The sequence below is a fragment of the Ranitomeya variabilis genome, chromosome 3, assembly GCF_051348905.1.
Source record: "Ranitomeya variabilis isolate aRanVar5 chromosome 3, aRanVar5.hap1, whole genome shotgun sequence".
NCBI classification, from domain to species: Eukaryota; Metazoa; Chordata; class Amphibia; order Anura; family Dendrobatidae; genus Ranitomeya; species Ranitomeya variabilis.
In genome coordinates this window covers 518687268-518711440 of record NC_135234.1, presented here as the reverse complement: position 1 = coordinate 518711440, position 24173 = coordinate 518687268, and the positions used below count along the sequence as shown (strand labels likewise).

The window sequence follows — 24173 nt, the reverse complement described above, 5'->3', positions numbered from 1 at the left end:
AGGTACGGGGAGGAGGGGGCGGAGCTTTGGCAGCGCATGCGGCGTCGAAAATGGCGGTCCCGACGCACAAAAAAAGTTATATGTAACTTTTTTTGTGGCGGCGGTGCGCCAAAACATGATGCAACCGTCGCACGACGGTTGCGACGTGTGGCACTGCGTTGCAATGCGTTGGTAATGTTAGTCTATGGGGAAAAAACGCATCCTGCAGACAACTTTGCAGGATACGTTTTTTCTCCACAACGACGCATTGCAACGTGCAGTGCACGGCGCTAGTGTGAAAGTAGCCTTACAGATGTAAATCATTCAGTTGCAGCGAAGAACACTAAATCTCTGAGCACTAAAAAATCCGAGCGTGCTCGAGAAATCTCGAGTATCGTCACTCATCACTAGTCACCAGTTCTGTATTTATCACCCTCTCCCGGTTCTGGCTTACAGATACTGAGGTAAAATACTGAGGTAAAACACTGATCGTGTGAACGTGGCCTAAACAGAAGTTAGAACAGACTAGAAGATGAGTAGGACATGCTTGTGGCATGAGAAGCCGCCTTGTCCAAACAAGCTCCAGGCAGCAGCAGATTAGACATTATTCTCTGAGGCAGCCAAGAGGCGACTATCATCCTGAATCATCAGCTCCAGCCTGTCAGACATGACAGGAGCCATCCTCAGGGGGCGCCACATGATGTGATGTGTCAGTGAGGCTACAGGCTGACAGCGTCCCCCTCTGTGGTTCCAGTGCACACAGCACTCTGCCTGCTCTCCACAGGACGGCATCTCTGAGCCCCCATCACTCCTGGGTAGGCAGCAGCTGGAGAAGTCGCCCGATGAGATAAATATAGCTCCGGATGCCAGGACTAGAGCAGATTGATGAAGAGGAGGGGGCGCTTAGTAAAAGCTGGGGGTGGGGTGTAGTGACAAACCATGACAGGAGGGAGGAGCCGGGAGAGGCGGCCCTAGCCCCGATATTACCGGAGATGGGAGGGGGTGTGACCAGAGACGGGCACGGGAGCATCACAGAGGAGGACAGGCTGCTGTAGTGGCGAGCCCCAGGAGGGGGCATGCGGAGGCTGCCAGCACTACACCTAGGCGCAGCACCTGGGGCAGCATGGAGCGCCTCCACACTTGTTAGCAGCCCATGTGAAGCGTCCCCAGCCATTGGCACTGCCCGCAGCTTCTGCTGCCCCCCAGCCATTGGCACTTGGGCATCCTGATCATCTGTGACTGGCGACTGGATGGTGACCCTGGGCGAGCGGGAAGGAGGCACAGAGGTGTCAGGCAGCTGCCACTAGTCATGGATTGCAGCCTGCTGAGGCGCCTCATCACCAGATACGTAAGTCCAGGCATGATGATGATGTCCTCCTCACTTGTTGTTGCCTCGGCTCCAGCATTACATAAGGTCCTTACATTACCAGGTGCATGTAACCTGTACAGGGGGGCTCCCTAAACTTTCTGTAAACTACAGCTATGTGCTCCGTGATGGCTGCAGGGAAATACACAGCCGGCATGGAGAGGAACCCAATTTGCCTTTTAACTCTATAGGGCATGAATCCTGTGAGCATAGTCCTATGTAATGCCAAGTGGCTCTATGGCAGGCAGCTCGGGGCCACCAACCTCTGGGGGATGAGCAGTCATCAGCCTCATAGGGTTAAGCAGGTGTCCGCCTCCTGAACTAAACATTGGAGATCAAGCTGTGCAGGACAGGGCACTGCCAGTAGCCTATGGGTTCGCCAAGGCCACCTTTCTGCACAGCTTTTCTTTAGTTCTATATTATTCTGGACTAATGTGGGTATATGTCTAATATGCCTTGTACTCATTAAGGCTGCCGTCACCCTAGCAGGATTTGGTCAGTATTTCACATTAATATGTATAAGCCAAAACCAGGAGTGGGTGATAAATGCAGAAGTGGTGCATATGTTTCTATTATACTTTTCCTCTAATTGTTCCTCTCCTGGTTTTGGCTTACAAATACTGATGTAAAATACTGACCAAATACTGCTAGTGTGACGGCAGCCTTAGGGTATGTGTCCACAATCAGGATGGCCGGCGCTTTGGACGGAGCGGAAAACTCGCTCCGCCCAAAGCTCTGCCCCCTTCTGTAGACGCGATGATGCCGGATGTGTTCATTGCACACATCCGGAATCATCGCACCCCACACATAGGGCCCTGTGTAAGCGGATATGTTGCGTTCTAAAAAAACGCGCGACATGTCTGGAAACGCAGGGCCGCCGGGTGCGTGTTAGCACGCATAGTGGAGACGGGATTTCATAAAATCCCCTCCACTGTGCTGTAACATCTGGACACTGCGGATTGAACGCTGCGGCTCTATGCAGCGTTCAATCCACAGCTATTCCAGATGTAATACGGCCCGTGGACACATACCCTTATTGTTCCACTCCTGGTTCTGACCAAAGAGAGGAAAATACTGAACGTGTGAACATGGTCTTATTAAGTATTTTGGTGCTGCTCCGTTTTATGTTTTTTAGATATAGATGACTATGTAGCTAGATACTATACCTATAGCTACTGGTTTGTGTGACCCTTAACATATGCATATGTTACACATGTACATAAGACCTGGACAGGTGGAAACATGCACAAATATGCTTACCGCCGACACCAAGCCATGCTGAGTGCTGTCTGACTGCAGATGTCATGTATTATGTATACTATGTTACTGTGATAAACTTCAGTTTATATACTTTTTAGGCTATGTGCACACGTTGCGGATTTAGCTGCAGATCTGCAGTGTTTCCGCAGCTGTGGGTCCGCAGCAGTTTCCCATGCGTTTACAGTACTATGTAAACCTATGGGAAACAGAAAACGCTGTGCTCATGCTGCGGAAAAAAACGCGCGGAAACGCAGCAGTTTACATTCCACATGATGTCAATTCTTTGTGCGGATTCCGCAGTGGTTTTACACCTGCTTCATAATAGAAAACCACAGGTGTAAAACCGCAGTGGAATCCGCGGTAAATCCACAATAAATCCGCAGGAAAAAAGCTGTGTTTTTGCCCTGCGGATTTATCAAATCCACTGCGGAAAAATCCGCAGCCCTCACAAATACGTGTGCACATAGCCTTTCAGAATATGTGTCTGATAATATACCGGGGTGGGCGGCGTGTGAAAGTATAAAACAAAATCTGTAATAGTTTGTTGTCATCACCTTTGTTTATGAAATTGCCAGTTTTAAGCTTATGCCATGTGACAGGCGACACTTGTTACATGACGAATACATTGTAACTATGTTCACACTGTTTATTTCTGAAGACGTTTACACCAGTAATATTGCAATATTATATTTGTAAATAATCAGACAGATTAGCTTGTTCAATGCCCAGGTTATTTGTTCTGGAAGTAAAACATGAAAGGTTTGATGAATTTCAAGTAAAGCAATGAGGCATAACATGAATCTAACATTGTGCAATGAGATTTAATCAAAAACTTAGAAAACTTCCAGTTCTTTCCAAACAATGCTTCCTTGTGTCTGAAACTTGTGTGTCCGCTGTGAGCAGTTCTAATAAGACGTGAATGCTCACAAGATCTTCAAAATCTCATGACTTGTATTACTGTCGGCGCCTTGCTTTGTCCATTCCTTGGAACAAGCATGGTACATATATAGGTATTTTTGAATAGTGAGTTTATGTTAATAAGGTTTACCCTATCTGAGACAGGAATCTGGGTCAGAGCTGACTGCCTTCCATAGGCCTAATGCAGTTTTGCCTATCTGCTTTGACTCTTGGGTTGTTATGGTGGTCTTGTATATAAACACATGCTGGGTGTCTCGTCTATTAAGTGTCCACGTCTTATGTAACAGCGTCTGTGTTGTGTGTTGTACGGCAGATGCCTGTGCTCAGGGGGTGAATCCTACACAAAGTTCATGTGTATTAGAAAGTTTCCCCCCTGGCGCTAATCGTGATTTTTGGCACCATTTCATTAAAGGGTAGTAGTGTTTTAATAATAAGTAATTGTAGTAGTAATATTACAAAAAAAAAATTATTTGAGTACCAAACCTGCTAATGCTGATGTCTGAATAATATGGGTTCAACCACTGTGAACCCGGCCAGTCACAAGAATAAAGTGACATTAATGCAAGCGAAGTACCATGCCTCACTGCTGCACTCCAATTTCTTCCAGCGGCTGCAAGGGCCTTTCATGCCCCTAGTGAAAAAAGTCAGGTCCGAGCTGAAAGTAGATCATGTGAGACAGCGCTTTCCTAGCACCACTGCGCTTTGTTTTTTTCGATTGGTGTGATGGTGGTCAGACCCCCACTAATAATCACATAACCCAATGATATGCCATCAATGTCTATAATGAGTCAATTGTATAGGCAGCCAAATGAATATAAAGAAAATCTAGAAAACTAGAGCTTACAGGTATAATCCCTAATGGATTAATCCCTAATAAGGGATACCTGTAAGCTCTAGTTTTCTAGATTTTCTTTATATTCATTTGGCTGCCTATACAATTGACTCATTATAGACATTGATGGCATATCATTGGGTTATGTGATTATTAGTGGGGGTCTGACCACCATCACACCAATCGAAAAAAACAAAGCGCAGTGGTGCTAGGAAAGCGCTGTCTCACATGATCTACTTTCAGCTCGGACCTGACTTTTTATTTTAATCCATTAGGGATTTTTTTGTCTAGGACATCTGTTGAGGAGATATCCAAATGTGCCTAGGCTACTGTAAGGAAAATAAAAGAGAGGAGAGGCAGGGGATACGGATATTCCCCCCACCGTCACCAATCTGTGACAGAGCTTACACAGTCACAGCTCTCTGGCGCCCCCTTACCCTCAGGTCAGTCAGGGAACTGCACCTAGGATAAGTAGTCGCCGGAGAGGCTGCCCTGTCACGTACTGGTCATCGGGGCAGCTACTTTAGCACATGATTTGTAATTGACAGCAGACAGTTTTCTTACATTTCGTAGAGATGTGGCATTGTCCATCACATTAAAGGAGATTTCCAGATATTTTTTTTTATTCCATAGGCTTGCCCTATTTGTTCAGTACTTACTACAGTGCTGCCTTTCTCCTGCTGACTCTGGTCTTTAGGCCGGGGTCACACTAGACCGTAATACGGACGAGTGCTATGCGATAAAAAATCGCATAGCACTCGGCCCAATGTTAATCTATGGTTCAGCTCCCATCATTCGATATTTTCTCCACCGTATTTCGGATCCGAGGGAACTCGCAGCAGGCTGCGATTGTCAGCGTATCTCGGCCGAGACTCGCCAATGCAAGTCTATGGGTGCGCGAAAAAATCGGATTACACACGGAGCATGCGTGTGCATTGCGAGAAATACGCAGCGGTGTTCTATAGAAAAGCTGGTAATTCAATTGCCGGCTTCTCATTTCTCCTTCACAAACCCGACAGGATATGAGACATGGTTTACATACAGTAAACCATCTCATATCCCCCCTTTTTTTGCATATTCCACACTACTAATGTTAGTAGTGCGTATATGCAAAATTTGGCCGCTGTAGCTGCTCAAATAAAGGGTTAAATGGCGGAAAAAATTGGCGTGGGCTCCCGCGCAATTTTCTCCTCCAGAGTAGTAAAGCCAGTGACTGAGGGCAGATATTAATAGCCAGGAGAGGGTCCATGGTTATTGGCCCCCCCTGGCTACAAACATCTGCCCCCAGCCACCCCAGAAAAGGCACATCTGGAAGATGCGCCTATTCTGGCACTTGGCCTCTCTCTTCCCACTCCCTGTAGCGGTGGGATATGGGGTAATGAAGGGTTAATGCCACCTTGCTATTGTAAGGTGACATTAAGCCAGATTAATAATGGAGAGGCGTCAATTATGACACCTATCCATTATTAATCCAATTGTCTGAAAGGGTTAAAAAAGACACACACACATTATTAAAAATGATTTTAATGAAATAAACACACAGGTTGTTTTAGTATTTTATTGTTCTCTCAATCCATCAGAACACCCTCGCTTGGCAAAATAATTAACGCACAAGATACATACCTTCCGATGATCTTTCACGTCCAACGAGGTAATCCATCTGAAGGGGTTAATTATTTTACAGCCATGAGCTGCGCTAATGCACTCGCTCGTGGTTGTAATCCCCGGGTAATGAAAGGAAATCTGAGTGATCTGTACTTACATTGAGTTGCGGTGATGCGCCCTCTGGTGGATGTCCTCATGAACTGCAGCCTGGGAACTTTTTCCCACGCTTGAGCTCATATGAGGACAACCTGCAGGGGGCGCATCACCGCGACTGAAGGTAACTATAGGTCATTGACCTACATTTCCTTCATTCGCCGGGGCTTGCAAGCAGGAGCACAGCTGCATTAGCAGGGCTCCTGCTTGTAAAATATTTTAACCCCTTCAGATGGATTACCTCGTGGGACGTGACGGTTCATCTGAGGATATGTATTTTGTGGGTTTATTATTTTGCCAAGCGAGGGTCTTAAAATGGATTGAGAGAGCAATAAAATATTATAACAACCTGTGTGTTTATTTAATTAAAATACTTTTTAATCATGTGTGTGTGTTTTTTTAACCCTTTCAAACAATTGGATTAGTAATGGATAGGTGTCATAATTGACACCTCTCCATTATTAATCTGGCTTAATGTCACCTTACAATAGCAAGGTGGCATTAACCCTTCATTACCCCATATCCCACCGCTACAGGGAGTGGGAAGAGAGTGGCCAAGTGCCAGAATAGGCGCATCTTCCAGATGTGCCTTTTCTGGGGTGGCTGGGGGCAGATGTTTGTAGCCAGGGGGGCCAATAACCATGGACCCTCTCTAGGCTATTAATATCTGCCCTCAGTCACTGGCTTTACCACTCTGGCGGAGAAAATTGCGCGGGAGCCCACGCCAATTTTTTCCGCCATTTAACCCTTTATTTGAGCAGCTACAGAGGCCAAATTTTGCACATACGCACTACTAACAGTAGTGTGGAATATGCAAAAAAAAGGGGGATATGAGATGGTTTACTGTATGAAAACCATGTCTCATATCCTGTCGGGTTTAGGCAGGAGAAATGAAAAGCCGGCAATTGAATTACCGGATTTTCACAGATATCGCGCTGAATTAAATATAAAGGCAGAATATATATATATGTGTCTCAATGACATATATATATATATATATATATATATATATATATATATATATATATATATATATATATATATATATATATATATATATATATATATATATATATATGTTTTAACGAACATTTGAGCACATAAATCCATTAGATGTCGGTTTTGCAAGCCTGCGAGAAAATCTCGGCATACGGATGCCATACGGATGTCAAACGGATGTCACACGGATCATTTGATGCGAGGAATTCGCATCCTCGCACTGCACACGGATCACTGTTTTTGAAACATTTGTGCGATTCTCGTCTGTGAAAAACGGACCGTTTTATTATACGTTAAGTGTGTCCCCGGCCTAAGAGTAAGTAACGCTCATATTGAAAAATTCATACAAAAACCCCTATAAAAAGAATTGCGTTTTGTATATGCCATTAAACATTTCAGTATTGGCTGATGGGTACGGAACGTCAGGATCTTTTATGATTATTTGGTTCAAAGCATAAAATAGGTTACTATAACTTGACATTTAAACTAGAATTGTCTCTTAACTGGTTACCTGGAGGGAAACAGTGCTAGAATTTTTCAACCATTGGATATCAACCTAAACAAATGTTGCAGTGCGTTAGAGCCTATTATACTGTCTGGTAAGGGTTTCTTCTGATCATTTCATCTACCAGATTACAGGCATGACACAACACAACTAAAAGGTTAGAAGTAGGTTTACAGTCGGAAAAGCCTAAAATATTGAAAAACGGTGGTGCATTATAACTCAACCATCCTGTATTCTTAGAGGGTGGAATCCGGAATGGATTTAGTATGCACTGAATTCTAGAGCAATGGTTGTACGATACGAAGAGTGGTTATTTTAGGAAACCCTGCAAAGTAATTTTGAATCAATAATACTCTAGTATTAAAAATAGCTTGATGCAGAGGTATGATTATAGGCACAGGACATGGAGCACAGTTGTAATGAAAGCCTTAGATAAAGGGTACAAAAACTGCATGGCCTATCCATTATCTTATGTTGAATAATTGCTGCCGGTTTTCCCAACTGAAATCAGTGGATAAAGCTTTGGCACAAGGACGCCTACCCATACACGTTAGACGCCCACTAATCGGCAAAGTGGCCGGCGGTCGTTTGTCTGCTTAGCGCAGTCAGCCTGTCTATCAGTCACACAGAACAATGGTTAATACGACCATTCTTTGCATAGAGAGTGTCGCTGTTCTCGGCAGCACAAGTCCTGTTTATACAGAATGAGGAGCTGCTGAGAACAATGCGCTTTAAACAAGCTAAAAAATCATTTGATGAATAAGTGTTCTGCTCGTATGTCAGGTGATGGTTAGCCTGTTTACACTGGATGTTTACTTCATCCCAGTAATTGATTGACTAGTGTAAATGCACCCCAGACGTAAAAACAGTCAACATATTTTTAAAGGGATAGAAAAAAAAGCACAAAGGATGCAAAAAATATCCCAGCAAATTTGTCACTTATCTCTCTCCTTTTCTTTATTTTTTCTTCTATTATAATTAGCACTTATAAATGCATAAAAATATCATACAATGTTATAGTTGGAAGGGAACCCCAGGGTCATCATGTCCAACCCCCTGCTCTATCCAGGATTCACTAAACCATCTCAGACACATGTCTGTCCAGCCTCTGTTTGAAGACTTCCATTGAAGAATTCACCACCACCACCTGTCGTGGCAGCCTGTTCCACTCATTATCACCCTCACTGTCAAAAAGTATTTTCTAATATCTAATCTGGATCTTCTCCCATGCAGTTTCATCCCATTGTTTCTTGTGTTTCCAAGAGCAAATGAGAATAAGGATGATCCCTCTACACTGTGACATCCCTTCAGATATTTGTAGACAGGTATTAAAGGGAACCTGTCACCCCCCCCCCAGGCGTTTTTAACTAAAAGAGCCACCTTGTGCAGCAGTAATGCTGCATTCTGACAAGGTGGCTCTTTTAGTTCTGGGTGCTGTAACTGCCGAAATAATCAGTTTTATAATTTGTCCAAAATACTTTGTCTTCAGACAAGGAGGCAGGCCTTTCCCCCCTGCTTTAGATGCCACACAGCCGTCACTCACATGTTCTTGGCGCCGGGCGCCGCCTCCTCACCGCTGTTTTGAAATGATGCGGCGCCTGCGCTCTTTTCTCCTGCCTTGGGCAGGCGCAGTGAGCGCTGGCCGTCTGTCTTCTGTGCGTACGTACGCCCTGCCTGTGAATCCCAGTCCCGCAGTGTCTTATGATTTATTCATACTACGGGGCTGGGATTCCTGGGCATGCGCATTGCGTGTCTAAGCCTCTCACCCTCTCCCACAGCCTGCTACAGCGTGTGCATCCTCAGGTGACTCGCCTCCTCTGTGCAATCGCCTGGAACCTTGCCAAATCCTCACAGCTGGTGTGTGTGTAGCAGGCGGTGGGAGAGGGTGAGAGGCTTAGACACGCACTGCGCATGCCCAGGAATCCCAGCCCCGTAGTATGAATAAATCATAAGACACTGCGGGACTGGGATTCACAGGCAAGGCGTACGTACGCACAGAGGACAGACCGCCAGCGCTCACTGCGCCTGCCCAAGGCAGGAGAAAAGAGCGCAGGCGCCGCATCATTTCAAAACAGCGGTGAGGAGGTGGCGCCCGGCGCCAAGAAGATGTGAGTGATGGCTGTGTGGCGTCTAAAGCAGGGGGGAAAGGCCTGCCTCCTTGTCTGAAGACAAGGTATTTAGGACAAATAACAAAACTGATTATTTCGGCAGTTACAGCACCCAGAACTAAAAGAGTCACCTTGTCAGAATGCAGCATTACTGCTGCACAAGGTGGCTCTTTTAGTTAAAAACGCCTCAAGGGGGGGGGGGGGTTGACAGGTTCCCTTTAAGTCTCCTCCTAATCTTCTTTTTTGCAAGCTAAACATTCCCAGATCCTTTAATCATTCCTCATAGGACATACTTTGCAATCCTCTCACCATCCTGGTATCTCTTCTCTGAATTCCCGGTGACTACCTCTTGAAGCTCATCAAGAGAATGCCAAGAGTGTGCAAAGCAGTAATCATAGCAAAAGGTGGCTACTTTGAAGAACCTAGACTATAAGACATATTTTCAGTTGTTTCACACCTCTTTGTTAAGTATATAATTCCACATGTGTTAATTCATAGTCTTGATGCCTTCAGTGTGAATGTAAAATTTTCACAGTCTTGAAAATGCAGAAAAATCTTTAAATGAGAAGATGTGTCCAAACTTTTGGTCTGTGCTGTATATCAGTGAGACACACACACACACACACATATATATATATATATATATATACACTCACTGGCCACTTTATTAGGTACACCTGTCCAACTTCTTGTTAACACTTAATTTCTAATCAGCCAATCACATGGCGGCAACTCAGTGCATTTAGGCATGTAGACATGGTCAAGACAATCTCCTGCAGTTCAAACCGAGCATCAGTATGGGGAAGAAAGGTGATTTGAGTGCCTTTGAACGTGGCATGGTTGTTGGTGCCAGAAGGGCTGGTCTGAGTATTTCAGAAACTGCTGATCTACTGGGATTTTCACGCACAACCATCTCTAGGGTTTACAGAGAATGGTCCGAAAAAGAAAAAAAATCCAGTGAGCGGCAGTTCTGTGGGCGGAAATGCCTTGTTGATGCCAGAGGTCAGAGGAGAATGGGCAGACTGGTTCGAGCTGATAGAAAGGCAACAGTGACTCAAATCGCCACCCGTTACAACCAAGGTAGGCCTAAGAGCATCTCTGAACGCACAGTGCGTCGAACTTTGAGGCAGATGGGCTACAGCAGCAGAAGACCACACCGGGTACCACTCCTTTCAGCTAAGAACAGGAAACTGAGGCTACAATTTGTACAAGCTCATCGAAATTGGACAGTAGAAGATTGGAAAAACGTTGCTTGGTCTGATGAGTCTCGATTTCTGCTGCGACATTCGGATGGTAGGGTCAGAATTTGGCGTAAACAACATGAAAGCATGGATCCATCCTGCCTTGTATGGAGCATCTTTGGGATGTGCAGCTGACAAATCTGCGGCAACTGTGTGATGCCATCATGTCAATATGGACCAAAATCTCTGAGGAATGCTTCCAGCACCTTGTTGAATCTATGCCACGAAGAATTGAGGCAGTTCTGAAGGCAAAAGGGGGTCCAACCCGTTACTAGCATGGTGTACCTAATAAAGTGGCCGGTGAGTGTGTATATATATATATATATATATATATATATATATATATATATATATATATATATATATATATATATATATATATATATATATATATTACGGTAATTCAATTGCCGGCTTTTGCTATCTCCTTATCAAACCCGACAGAATATGAGACATGGTTTACATACAGTAAACCATTTCATATCCCTTATTTTTTTTTACATATTCCGCACTACTAATGTTGTGAACAGAGTCCAGAATAGGCGGCTTCACAGGAGCGCCAAGCTGGTGATGGGAGGTTTTTTTGTGCAGATAGCACGCTGCAGCTCAGGCCGGATGCCTCAGAAGAGGTTAAGACTGGATGAAGTAAAAATGGACCGGTCATATGGAGCGCAAGCGACACAGTTCAGCTGGTATTAAAAAGTCTTCATTTATTATTTCCACTGGAAATATTAAATGAAGACTTTTTAATACCAGCTGAACTGTGTCGCTTGCGCTCCATATGACCGGTCCATTTTTGCTTCATTCACTACTCATGCTAGAACTGTCTGTGTGCAAAATTTGGGGGCTCTAGGTGTTAAAATAAAGGGTTAAATCAACGAAAAACTGGCGTGGGCTCCCGCCAATTTTCTCCCCCAGAGTGTATGTAAACGATGTTTCATATCCTGTCGGGTTTGATAAGGAGATAGCAAAAGCCGGCAATTAAATTATCTAGCTCTGTATTATATATATACAGGGGTTGGACAAAATAATGGAAACACCTAACATTTTGGCATAATAATCTTCGAACATGTGATAAACATGCAAACCGTGACATATGGTAATGTTTTGTAGTTGATTATTTGTGTTATGTGATATGTGTATGTAAATTAACTTTGTTTTGCATAATTGTAAGAACATTGATAAGAACCTGATACCAATGGCAGACCTCTCAGATTTTCAAAGAGGCCAAATTGTTGGTGCTCTTATGGCAGGCGCTAGTGTAACAGAAAGTGCTTGGCGTGTCAAAAGGTACTGCTTCCAAAGTAATGACTGCGTTTGAAAGAGAAGGAAAAACGTCCGCAGCAAAGCACAGGTCCGGCCGAAAGTCAAAGTTGACTGAGAGAGACCGTTGGATTCTAAAGCGAATTGTGAGAGAGGATCGCAAGACCACGGCTCTGAAAATCACTGCTGAGCTCAATGAACACATAGAGAACCCAGTTTCTACAAAAACTGTTCATCGGGAGCTGCACAAATCTGGATTCCACGGAATAGCTGCAATTAGAAAACCGCTGCTCTCAATGACAAATGTTTCCAAGCGTTTAGAGTGGTGTAGAAACCTCCAGAATTGGTCCCTCGAGCAGTGGAAACATGTGATATTCTCAGACGAATCATTGTTTACCCTATTTCCGACCTCCGGCTTAGTGTACGTTTGGAGACAGCCGAAAGAAGCATTCCATCCAGACTGCCTTCTCCCAACCATCAAACATGGTGGAGGTTCTGTGATGATCTGGGGTGCTATTTCATGGAGATCCCCCGGGCCAATGATATCCCTTCATGGAAGAATTAACAGCCGAGATTATTTAGGCATTTTGGGTGACCAAATGCATCCAATAGTTCAAGCACTGTTCCCGGAGGCGAACGCCATCTTTCAGGATAATAATGCACCAATTCATACAGCTAGAATCGTTAAAGCATGGCATGAGGAACATTCTAATGAAGTTGAGCATCTCATCTGGTCCCCACAATCCCCAGACCTCAACATTATTGAGCATTTATGGTCGCTTTTAGAGATTCAAGTTAGACGTCGATTTCCGCCGCCATCGTCGCTCAAAGAACTGGAGGGTGTTTTAACTGCAGAATGGGCTAAAATTCCTTTGGAAACAATTCACACCTTGTAATAATCCATACCTCGGAGATTTGAGGCTGTAATAGCAGCAAAAGGTGGACCTACACCATAATAAACTAACTTTTGTTGATGTTTCCAGGTGTTTCCATTATTTTGTCCAACCCCTGTATATATATTCTATGTGTAGACATTTATTCTATCTGTTCTATTCTATCCTGTCAGTGTGATTTTACTGTACACCGCACTGAATTACCGGCTTTTCTATAGAACACCAGTGCGTATTTTCTCGCAAGTCATACTAATGGTCCATGTGTAATCTGTATTTTTCTCACCCCCATAGAATTCAATTGGCGGATTTTTTTGCGCAATACGCTGACAAACGCAGCATGCTGCGATTTTCTCAGCCCAGCTGCGAAATATATGGCAGATAGGAGCTGCCCCATAGAGAATAATTGGTCCGTGTGTAATGCGTTGTTTTTGCGCCTATCATACGTCCGAAAAACTCTTTAGTGTGATGGCGGCCTAAGGGCTTGTTTACACATACCGTATATACTCGAGTATAAGCCGAGATTTTCAGCCCATTTTTTTGGGCTGAAAGTCCCCCTCTCGGCTTATACTGGAGTCATACCCAGGGGTCGGCAGGGGAGGGGGAGCGGGGGCTGTGTAATTATACTTACCTGCTCCCGGCTCGGTCCCTGCACATCCCTGCTTCCAGCGCTGCATCTTCTTCCTGTACTGAGCGGTCACATGGTACCGCACATTACCGTAATGAATATGCGGCTCCACCTCCCATAAGGGTGGAGTCGCATATTCATTACTGTAATGTGCGGTACCATGTGACCGCTCAGTACAGGCAGAAGCTGTGGCGCTGGAAGCAGGGATGTGCAGGGACCGCGCCGGGAGCAGGTAAGTATACGGGGAGGGGGAGCACTGCGCGATAGTCACCTCTCCTCCGTTCCAGTGTGGCTCCGTCTTCAGCGTCCTCTGACTGTGACGCTAAGGTCAGAGGGCGCGATGACCTGGTCAATGCGCACTGTCTGCCTGAACGTCAGTGCGGAGAACACTGAAGACGGAGCCACACAGGAAAGAGGATCAGGTAAATATTAAAAGTGCCGGGGGCCTGAGCGACGGAGAGGTGAGTATGTGATTTTTTTTTTTTTATTGCAGCCACAGCATATGGGCAAGTGCCTGTATGGATCATCTATGGGGCCATAATGTTTGTGCAGCACTATAAGGGGCAAGTGCCTGTATGGAGCATATATGGGGCCATAATATTTGTGCAGCACTATAAGGGGCAAGTGTCTGTATGGAGCATCTATGGGGCCATAATGTTTGTGCAGCAATATAAGGGGCAAGTGCCTGTATGGAGCATCTATGGGGCCATAATATTTGTGCAGCACTATAAGGGGCAAGTGCCTGTATGGAGCATCTATGGGGCCATAATATTTGTGCAGCACTATATGGGGCAAGTGTCTGTATGGAACATCTATGGGGCCATAATGTTTGTGCAGCACTATGAGGGGCAAGTGCCTGTATGGAGCATCTATGGGGCCATAATGGTTGTGCAGCACTATGAGGGGAAAGTGTCTGTATGGAGCATCTATGGGGCCATTATTAACCTTTATGCAGGATTATATGGGGTATATTTTAATATGGAGCATCTAATGGGGTCCATCAAACTTTATGAAGCATTATATGGGACTCCTGATTCAATATGGATATTCAAAAACACTTAACCTACTGATGTCTCAATTAATTTTACTTTTATTGGTACCTGTTTTTACTCTTGAAATTTACCGGTAGCTGCTGCATTTTCCACCCTAGGCTTATACTCGAGTCATTAAGTTTTCCCAGTTTTTTGTGGCAAAATTAGGGGGGGTCGGCTTATACTTGGGTCGGTTTATACTCAAGTATATACGGTAGTATTTTTGCAGCAGTTTTCCCCCTTTTTATTGCTGAAAAAATGCAGTATTTTACAGGAGTAGCAAATACATGAATTTTCTAAAATCTCTGCAAAAAAAAAAAAGTGTGAATATACATTTCAGACATCCAGGGCAACTATATTTCTTGTTTATTTTTAACATTTATGTCTAGGTTAAATGTTTCTTTAAAGACAAAAGTGCTCAGCAGATTACTTCAGAAGAACATTTTTAGAACATTTGCTAAAACTGTTTGATTCAGAGTCATTTGTGGTTTCCTGCCACACTTCTACCGGCACGGATGAAAGCACCTTCAGAGGGATATATAACCTACAAGAGAAAAAATGAGCAAAAACCCTGCTGTAACAGAGTAAATAAAAAACAAAAAGTGCATTTAAATAACACAGTTTTTAGTAATACTGTTTTTGATCAAAAATAGCATAAAAGCCTCCCCTTTTCTGAGCTAGAAATTGTATATAAGGTTTCCCCAGACTGGTGTTTCACTGGTTGGGTCCAGTCCTGTTGTCTGCCCTTATTCACATAGAGGTCACATTGACACATGGTAAGGTTTTTAATATTAGACAGTGTAGGACTGTCCCAATTCGAGTTACCTTGTCATGCTGGGATGGCTTTTATGCTATTTTTTAATTTATTTAGGGATATTTATTTAAATTTTTACCTTTTCTTGTCGCTACTATGCCCATCCATTGGGCATCCATTGACATGATCTTTGCAAAAATCACAGTGCCATTGAGGAGTGGACAGAGATAGAAAATGCTCCAGTGCAAGAACAATTTATGGCCCTTTTCAGTTAAATAGCTCCTCATAATTCATAATTCCATGTGCTGTCGAGGTAGACGTGCCCCCCCCATTACCTCTTGGGCCCCTGTGGCACCAATGGCACCTGATGCCATCCTTTCAGCTAAGGGGAGAAAAACTCCTTCTAGCCTGGCCATCGCTGTTCCATGGTCATGAATTCCTAAATCCTGACTTTTCAATCCACATTTTGTAAGTTAGTGGTTTCCAAATCATGTGTTACTGGGGTTTATCAGTTCTTCATGGGAGAAATTGTACCGAAATGAGAAAACTACAGGTTTTCCTTTCGCCACAACAGCACCCACCGAGAGAGGGGATCCGCACACCATCAGGACAGGAATCTACAGATTTAAAAGGGGGGCGGTCCTCCTCAGTTGGGTTCCAGTCCTGATGGGAGCCTGCAGAACTTACCCGGGTCCAAGCAGCCTCTGTGCGGTGTAGTTAGAGAATGGCAGAGCCTGGGGCATCGGAAGCTGCGTCGGGGGTGTTCTGCAAGCAGACCCCTCCTCGGTGGTGTGGATGTCGTGATCCCAGGGTCCGGGTGAGGCCGCCCTGGGTCGCGCGGGTGGGAGTGAGGTTTCCTGTGTCCATCCAGAAGATGTCAGCCGGCGCCGCATGCAGATCTCGGCAGCTGCGTGTGAAAGCACCCGTAACCCGGAAATAGTGGAGTGAACTTCCGGGTGGGACCGGGGAGGCGCACATGGGGGGCATGGCTGGGCGGCCTTCTTATGCCGGCACGGAGCAGCAGGGCGCTTGCTGTGACAATGTCTACTGTGGACAGAGGAGACCACTCACCGCCGGTGCTAGTATTAGGGTATGTGCACACGTTCAGGTTTTTTCGTGTTTTTTCACGATAAAAACGCTATAAAAATGCATACATTATGCATCCTATCCTTTAGAATGCATTCTGCATGTTTTGTGCACATGGTGCGTTTTTTTCCGCAAAAAAAACGCATCGCGGATCACAGATCACAGACATAGCACAAAACTAAAGTAATTTCAAATGGCAACTTTCTGGCTTTAAGAAACACTAAAAGAAATCAAGAACAAAAAATGTGGTAGTCCGTAATGGTTCCTTTTTGTTAAAGGGAACCTGTCACCTGAATTTGGTGGGACCTTTTTTTCGGTCCGATGGGCGGTGTTTTCGGGTGTTTTATTCACCCCTTCCTTTCCCGCTGGCTTCACGCTGGCCGCAATATTGGCTTGAAGTTGATTCGCTGTCCTCCGTAGAACACGCCTGCGCAAGGTAATCTTGCCTTGCGCACGCACAGTATGCTTTGCCCGACTGCGGGCAAAGCCCAAAAGCATTAGTGCGCATGCGCCGGCGCACTATGTCCCGGAACACAGCAAAATACTTCCGGGACATAGTGCGCCGACGCATGCGCACTAATGCTTTTCGGCTTTGCCCGCAGTTGGGCGAAGCATAGATGGGTTGATTATGGCCCCATAAGATGCTCCATAAAGATATTTGCCCCATATAGTGCTGCAGAAACGTTAATTATGCCCCATAAGATGCTCCATAAATATATTTGCGCCATATAATGCTGCAGAAACGTTGATTATGGCCCCATAAGATGCTCCATAGAGATATTTGCGCCATATAATGCTGCAGAAACATTAATTATGGCCCCATGTGACCGCTCAGTACAGGAAGAAGCTGCGGCGTTGGGGAACCAGAGACCTGCAGGGACCGCGCCGCCAGGAGTAGGTGAGCATCTCAGTGTGGGCGCGGCAGAATGCCGCCGACGAGGAGCCTCCTTTGACCGCCGCATCATCAGGCGGCCCACTGGCGCCCCCCTGTCGGCTGCGCCAGGGGCACATGCCCCGGCTGCCCCCCCTGGATACGCCACTGTCATTAAGTCCATGCCTCAGAGATTGCAAGCTGTTATAAAAGCCAGAGGTGGTGCAACAAAATACTAGTGATGTTTTGGAGTATTGTTTTGTTTGTTTATTTTTCATGATTCTATAATTTTTTCCACAGAATTGAGTGACTCCATAATTTTTTCCTATGCTTGGTTAAAAAAAGGAACCATTACTGACTACCACATTTTTTGTTCTTGATTTCTTTTAGTGTTTCTTAAAGCCAGAAAGTTGCCATTTGAAATGTCTTTAGATTTGTGCCATGTCTGTGATCTACTTTTTTTTCTACAAAATTAAACAACTGATTGAACATCCTCCAAGGCCGGTGATTCCATAATTTTTGCCAGGGGTTGTATTAAGAAGATATGTCAGGTGTGCGTATGCCAGACCCTGGAGGAGGAGTGTTGTGAATTAGACTTTTTGGCTCCCTCTTGTGGTCACTAGTGATATGACTCTGGGATTGTCTTTCTTCAGTTTGGCTCTCACCTGGGTCGTTAGTCCAGGGGTGTCGCTATATAAACTTCCTGGATCCTTAGTCCAGTGCCTGGCATCGTTGTTATCAGATCCTTCTGTTGCTCCTGTCTGCTGTTCCTGGCTCTTGCATAATTAAGCTAAGTCCTGCTTCTTTGTTTTTTGAGTTACTTGCTTTGCTTCTATTTTTGTCCAGCTTGTACTAAATGTGATTTCTGACTTTGCTGGAAGCTCTAGGGGGCTGGTGTTCTCCCCCCGGCCGTTAGACGGTTCGGGGGTTCTTGAATATCCAGCGTGGATATTTTAATAGGGTTTTTGCTGACCATATAAGTCATCTTACTATATTCTGCTATTAGCTAGTGGGCCTCTCTTTGCTAAATACCTAGCTCATTCTTATGTTTGTCTTTTCCTCTTACCTCACCGTTATTATTTGTTGGGGGCTTGTATCCAACTTTTAGGGTCTTTTCTCTGGAGGCAAGAAAGGTCTTTCTTTTCCCTTCTAGGGTTAGTTAGTTCTCCGGCTGGCGCAAGACGTCTAGAACCAACGTAGGCACGTTCCCCGGCTACTTCTATTTGTGGTGCTAGTATTAGATATATGGTCAGCCCAGTTACCACTGTCCTATGAGCTGGTTTTTTGTGTTTGCAGACTTGGTATTTATTCCTGAGACCCTCTGCCATTGGGGTCATAATAGTATGCCAGGCCTACATTGAATGTTTAATGCATTGCAGAAGTGGGATAATAAGAAAGGAAATTCTGAGTTTTTTTTTTTTTTTTTTTTCCTCTCTTCCTCCCCTTTACCTCTGAGTGGCTTGAGCTTGCTGCAGACATGAATGTCCAGACCTTGATTACAAGTGTGGACCAGCTTGCTGCTCGTGTGCAAAGCATACAAGATTTTGTTACCAGTGGTTCTATGTCTGAACCTAAAATACCTATTCCTGAACTGTTTTCTGGAGACCGATTTAAGTTTAGGAATTTCAGGGATAATTGTAAATTGTTTCTATCTCTGAGACCCCGTTCATCTGGAGACTCAGCTCAGCAAGTTAAAATTGTTATCTCTTTTTTACGGGGCGACCCCCAGGATTGGGCTTTCTTGCTAGCGCCAGGAGATCCGGCATTGGCAAATATTGATGCGTTTTTTTCTGGCGCTCGGATTGCTTTACGAGGAACCCAATCTTGAGGTTCAGGCAGAAAAAGCCTTGCTGGCTATTTCTCAGGGTCAGGATGAAGCTGAAGTGTATTGCCAAAAATTTCGGAAATGGTTCGTGCTTACTCAGTGGAATGAGTGTGCTCTGGCCGCAAATTTGAGAAATGGCCTTTCTGAAGCCATTAAGAATGTGATGGTGGGTTTCTCCATTCCTACAAGTCTAAATGATTCCATGGCGCTGGCTATTCAAATTGACAGACGTTTGCGGGAGCGCAAAACCGCTAATCCTCTGGTGGTCTTGTCTGAACAAGCACCTGATTTGATGCAATGTGATAGAATTCAGACCAGAAATGAGCGGAAAAATCATAGACGTCAGAATGGGTTGTGTTTTTACTGTGGTGATTCTACACATGTTATATCAGCATGCTCTAAACGCCTAACAAGGGTTGTTAGTCCTGTCGCCATTGGTAATTTGCAACCTAAATTTATTTTGTCTGTGACTTTAATTTGCTCATTGTCCTCTTACCCTGTTATGGCGTTTGTGGATTCAGGTGCTGCCCTGAGTCTTATGGATCTGTCATTTGCCAAGCGCTGTGGTTTTGTTCTTGAGCCGTTGGTTAATCCTATCCCTCTGAGGGGTATTGATGCTACGCCATTGGCGGAAAATAAACCGCAGTTTTGGACACAGGTAACCATGTGTATGACTCCTGATCATCGGGAGGTGATTCGTTTTCTTGTTCTGCATAAAATGCATGATTTGGTCGTTTTGGGTTTGCCATGGTTACAGACTCATAATCCAGTCTTGGATTGGAAGGCAATGTCTGTGTCAAGTTGGGGCTGTCAGGGTATTCATGGTGATTCCCCGCCGGTGTCTATTGCTTCCTCTACTCCTTCGGAAGTTCCTGAGTATTTGTCTGATTATCAGGATGTGTTCAGCGAGTCCAGGTCCAGTGCTCTGCCTCCTCATAGGGACTGTGACTGTGCCATAGATTTGATTCCAGGTAGCAAATTTCCTAAGGGAAGACTATTTAATCTGTCTGTACCTGAGCATACTGCAATGCGTTCGTATATCAAGGAATCTCTGGAGAAGGGGCATATCCGTCCTTCCTCTTCCCCTCTTGGTGCGGGATTCTTTTTTGTGGCCAAGAAGGACGGATCTTTGAGACCTTGTATTGACTATCGGCTTTTGAATAAAATCACTGTTAAATTTCAGTATCCTTTGCCTCTGTTGTCAGACTTGTTTGCCCGAATTAAAGGTGCCAAGTGGTTCACCAAGATAGATCTTCGTGGTGCGTACAACCTTGTGCGCATTAAGCGAGGGGATGAATGGAAAACCGCATTTAATACGCCCGAAGGTCATTTTGAGTACTTGGTGATGCCTTTTGGGCTCTCTAATGCTCCTTCAGTGTTTCAGTCCTTTATGCATGATATTTTCCGGAAGTATCTGGATAAATTTATGATCGTTTATCTGGATGATATTCTGGTTTTTTCTGATGACTGGGACTCGCATGTAGAGCAGGTCAGGATGGTGTTTCAGGTTTTGCGTGAGAATGCTTTATTTGTTAAGGGCTCAAAGTGTCTCTTTGGAGTACAGAAGGTTCCCTTTTTGGGGTTTATTTTTTCCCCTTCTGCGGTGGAGATGGACCCAGTCAAGGTCCGAGCTATTCATGATTGGACTCAACCCACGTCAGTTAAGAGTCTTCAGAAGTTCTTGGGTTTTGCTAACTTCTACCGTCGTTTGCTTGCTAATTTTTCTAGCATTGTTAAACCTTTGACGGATATGACCAAGAAAGGTTCTGATGTTTCTAACTGGGCTCCTGCAGCCGTGGAGGCTTTCCAGGAGTTGAAGCGCCGGTTTACTTCGGCGCCTGTTTTGTGCCAGCCTGATGTCTCACTTCCCTTTCAGGTTGAAGTGGATGCTTCTGAGATTGGGGCAGGAGCCGTTTTGTCACAGAGAGGCCCTGGTTGCTCTGTGATGAGACCTTGTGCCTTTTTCTCGAGGAAGTTTTCGCCTGCTGAGCGGAATTATGATGTTGGCAATCGGGAGTTGTTGGCCATGAAGTGGGCATTTGAGGAGTGGCGTCATTGGCTCGAGGGTGCTAAGCATCGTGTGGTGGTCTTGACTGATCACAAAAATTTGATGTGTCTCGAGTCTGCTAAACGCCTGAATCCTAGACAGGCCCGCTGGTCATTGTTTTTCTCCCGTTTTGACTTTGTGGTCTCGTATTTACCAGGTTCAAAGAATGTGAAGGCTGATGCTCTTTCAAGGAGCTTTGTGCCTGACTCTCCGGGAGTCGCAGAGCCGGTTGGTATTCTTAAAGAGGGAGTTATCTTGTCAGCCATTTCTCCGGATTTGCGACGTGTGTTGCAGAGATTTCAGGCTGGTAGACCTGACTCTTGTCCACCTGACAGACTGTTTGTTCCTGATAAGTGGACCAGCAGAGTCATTTCCGAGGTTCATTCCTCGGTGTTGGCAGGGCATCCGGGAATTTTTGGCACCAGAGATCTGGTGGCTAGGTCCTTTTGGTGGCCTTCCTTGTCACGGGATGTGCGGTCGTTTGTGCAGTCCTGTGGGACTTGTGCTCGAGCTAAGCCTTGCTGTTCTCGTGCCAGCGGGTTGCTCTTGCCCTTGCCTGTCCCGAAGAGGCCTTGGACACACATTTCCATGGATTTCATTTCAGATCTCCCGGTGTCTCAGGGCATGTCTGTCATCTGGGTGGTATGTGATCGCTTTTCTAAGATGGTCCATTTGGTGCCTTTGCCTAAGCTGCCTTCCTCTTACGATCTGGTTCCTGTGTTCTTTCAGAATGTGGTTCGTTTACACGGCATTCCTGAGAATATTGTGTCTGACAGAGGATCCCAGTTTGTTTCCAGGTTCTGGCGATCCTTTTGTGCTAGGATGGGCATTGAGTTGTCGTTTTCGTCGGCCTTTCATCCTCAGACTAATGGACAAACGGAGCGAACTAATCAGACTCTGGAGGCTTATTTGAGGTGTTTTGTTTCTGCGGATCAGGATGATTGGGTGACCTTCTTGCCGTTGGCTGAGTTTGCCCTTAATAATCGGGCTAGTTCCGCTACATTGGTTTCGCCATTTTTCTGCAACTCTGGTTTCCATCCTCGTTTTTCCTCGGGACATGTGGAGCCTTCTGACTGTCCTGGGGTAGATTCTGTGGTGGATAGGTTGCAGCAGATCTGGAATCATGTGGTGAACAACTTAAAGTTGTCACAAGAAAAGGCTCAGCGTTTTGCCAACCGCCGCCGCGGTGTGGGTCCCCGACTTCGTGTTGGGGATTTGGTATGGCTGTCTTCTCGATTTGTTCCTATGAAGGTCTCCTCTCCTAAATTTAAGCCTCGCTTCATCGGTCCTTACAAGATATTGGAAATCCTTAATCCTGTGTCCTTTCGCTTGGATCTTCCGGTGTCGTTTGCCATTCACAACGTGTTCCATAGGTCTTTGTTGCGGCGGTACGTTGTACCTGTGGTTCCTTCTGTTGAGCCTCCTGCTCCGGTGTTGGTTGAGGGCGAGTTGGAGTATGTGGTGGAGAAGATCTTGGATTCTCGTCTCTCCAGGCGGAGGCTTCAGTATCTGGTCAAGTGGAAGGGCTATGGTCAGGAGGATAATTCCTGGGTGGTTGCCTCTGATGTGCATGCGGCCGATTTAGTTCGTGCCTTTCACGCTGCTCATCCTGATCGTCCTGGTGGTCTTGGTGAGGGTTCGGTGACCCCTCCTTAAGGGGGGGTACTGTTGTGAATTAGACTTTTTGGCTCCCTCTTGTGGTCACTAGTGATATGACTCTGGGATTGTCTTTCTTCAGTTTGGCTCTCACCTGGGTCGTTAGTCCAGGGGTGTCGCTATATAAACTTCCTGGATCCTTAGTCCAGTGCCTGGCATCGTTGTTATCAGATCCTTCTGTTGCTCCTGTCTGCTGTTCCTGGCTCTTGCATAGTTAAGCTAAGTCCTGCTTCTTTGTTTTTTTAGTTACTTGCTTTGCTTCTATTTTTGTCCAGCTTGTACTAAATGTGATTTCTGACTTTGCTGGAAGCTCTAGGGGGCTGGTGTTCTCCCCCCGGCCGTTAGACGGTTCGGGGGTTCTTGAATATCCAGCGTGGATATTTTAATAGGGTTTTTGCTGACCATATAAGTCATCTTACTATATTCTGCTATTAGCTAGTGGACCTCTCTTTGCTAAATACCTAGCTCATTCTTATGTTTGTCTTTTCCTCTTACCTCACCGTTATTATTTGTTGGGGGCTTGTATCCAACTTTTAGGGTCTTTTCTCTGGAGGCAAGAAAGGTCTTTCTTTTCCCTTCTAGGGTTAGTTAGTTCTCCGGCTGGCGCAAGACGTCTAGAACCAACGTAGGCACGTTCCCCGGCTACTTCTATTTGTGGTGCTAGTATTAGATATATGGTCAGCCCAGTTACCACTGTCCTATGAGCTGGTTTTTTGTGTTTGCAGACTTGGTATTTATTCCTGAGACCCTCTGCCATTGGGGTCATAACAGAGGAGGCCCCTGTGCGTGCAGCGGAGCTAAGATCATTTATCAGAGAGCAAGTTAAGAGCTCCCTTAGGGGGAAGACCCATAAAAAGAAGCCTAATATTATTGAGTCTAGTCTGGATCCTCAGAATTCCCCTCTTTGTCCTCATCTTCGGACGAAGAAGGAAGACCTTGCCTTCCAGTGGAAAATATAGATGCCTTGGTGAGATCAGTTTGAGCCGCCATGGGGATTGCGGACAGTAAAGAACCCAGATCTGTTCAAGATCTGATGTTTGCAGGTTTAAGTCAAAAACGTCGTAAGACCTTTCCAGTAATTGAGTCAGTGAAGGACCTGGTAAAGAGGAGGTGGGATAGGCAGGATAACCGGGGATTCCTGCCCTCTGCATCGAAA

General features: G+C 45.3%; 1 protein-coding gene across 3 annotated transcripts in view; it reads left to right on the top strand.

Annotated features, from left to right (window-relative positions):
* The first annotated feature begins 985 nt into the window (after positions 1 to 985).
* The window catches only part of ATP11A (ATPase phospholipid transporting 11A), a 227158-nt gene continuing 203970 nt past the window's right edge, over positions 986 to 24173 (top strand). For 2 of the 3 annotated variants that reach the window (XM_077296971.1, XM_077296969.1), the window contains exon 1: positions 990 to 1327. In XM_077296971.1, the coding sequence (XP_077153086.1) occupies positions 1289 to 1327 (39 nt within the window). In that variant the 5' untranslated portion in view covers positions 990 to 1288. Of the gene's footprint in view, positions 1328 to 24173 lie in introns of all 3 variants that reach the window. The other variant, XM_077296973.1, reaches the window with a different exon arrangement.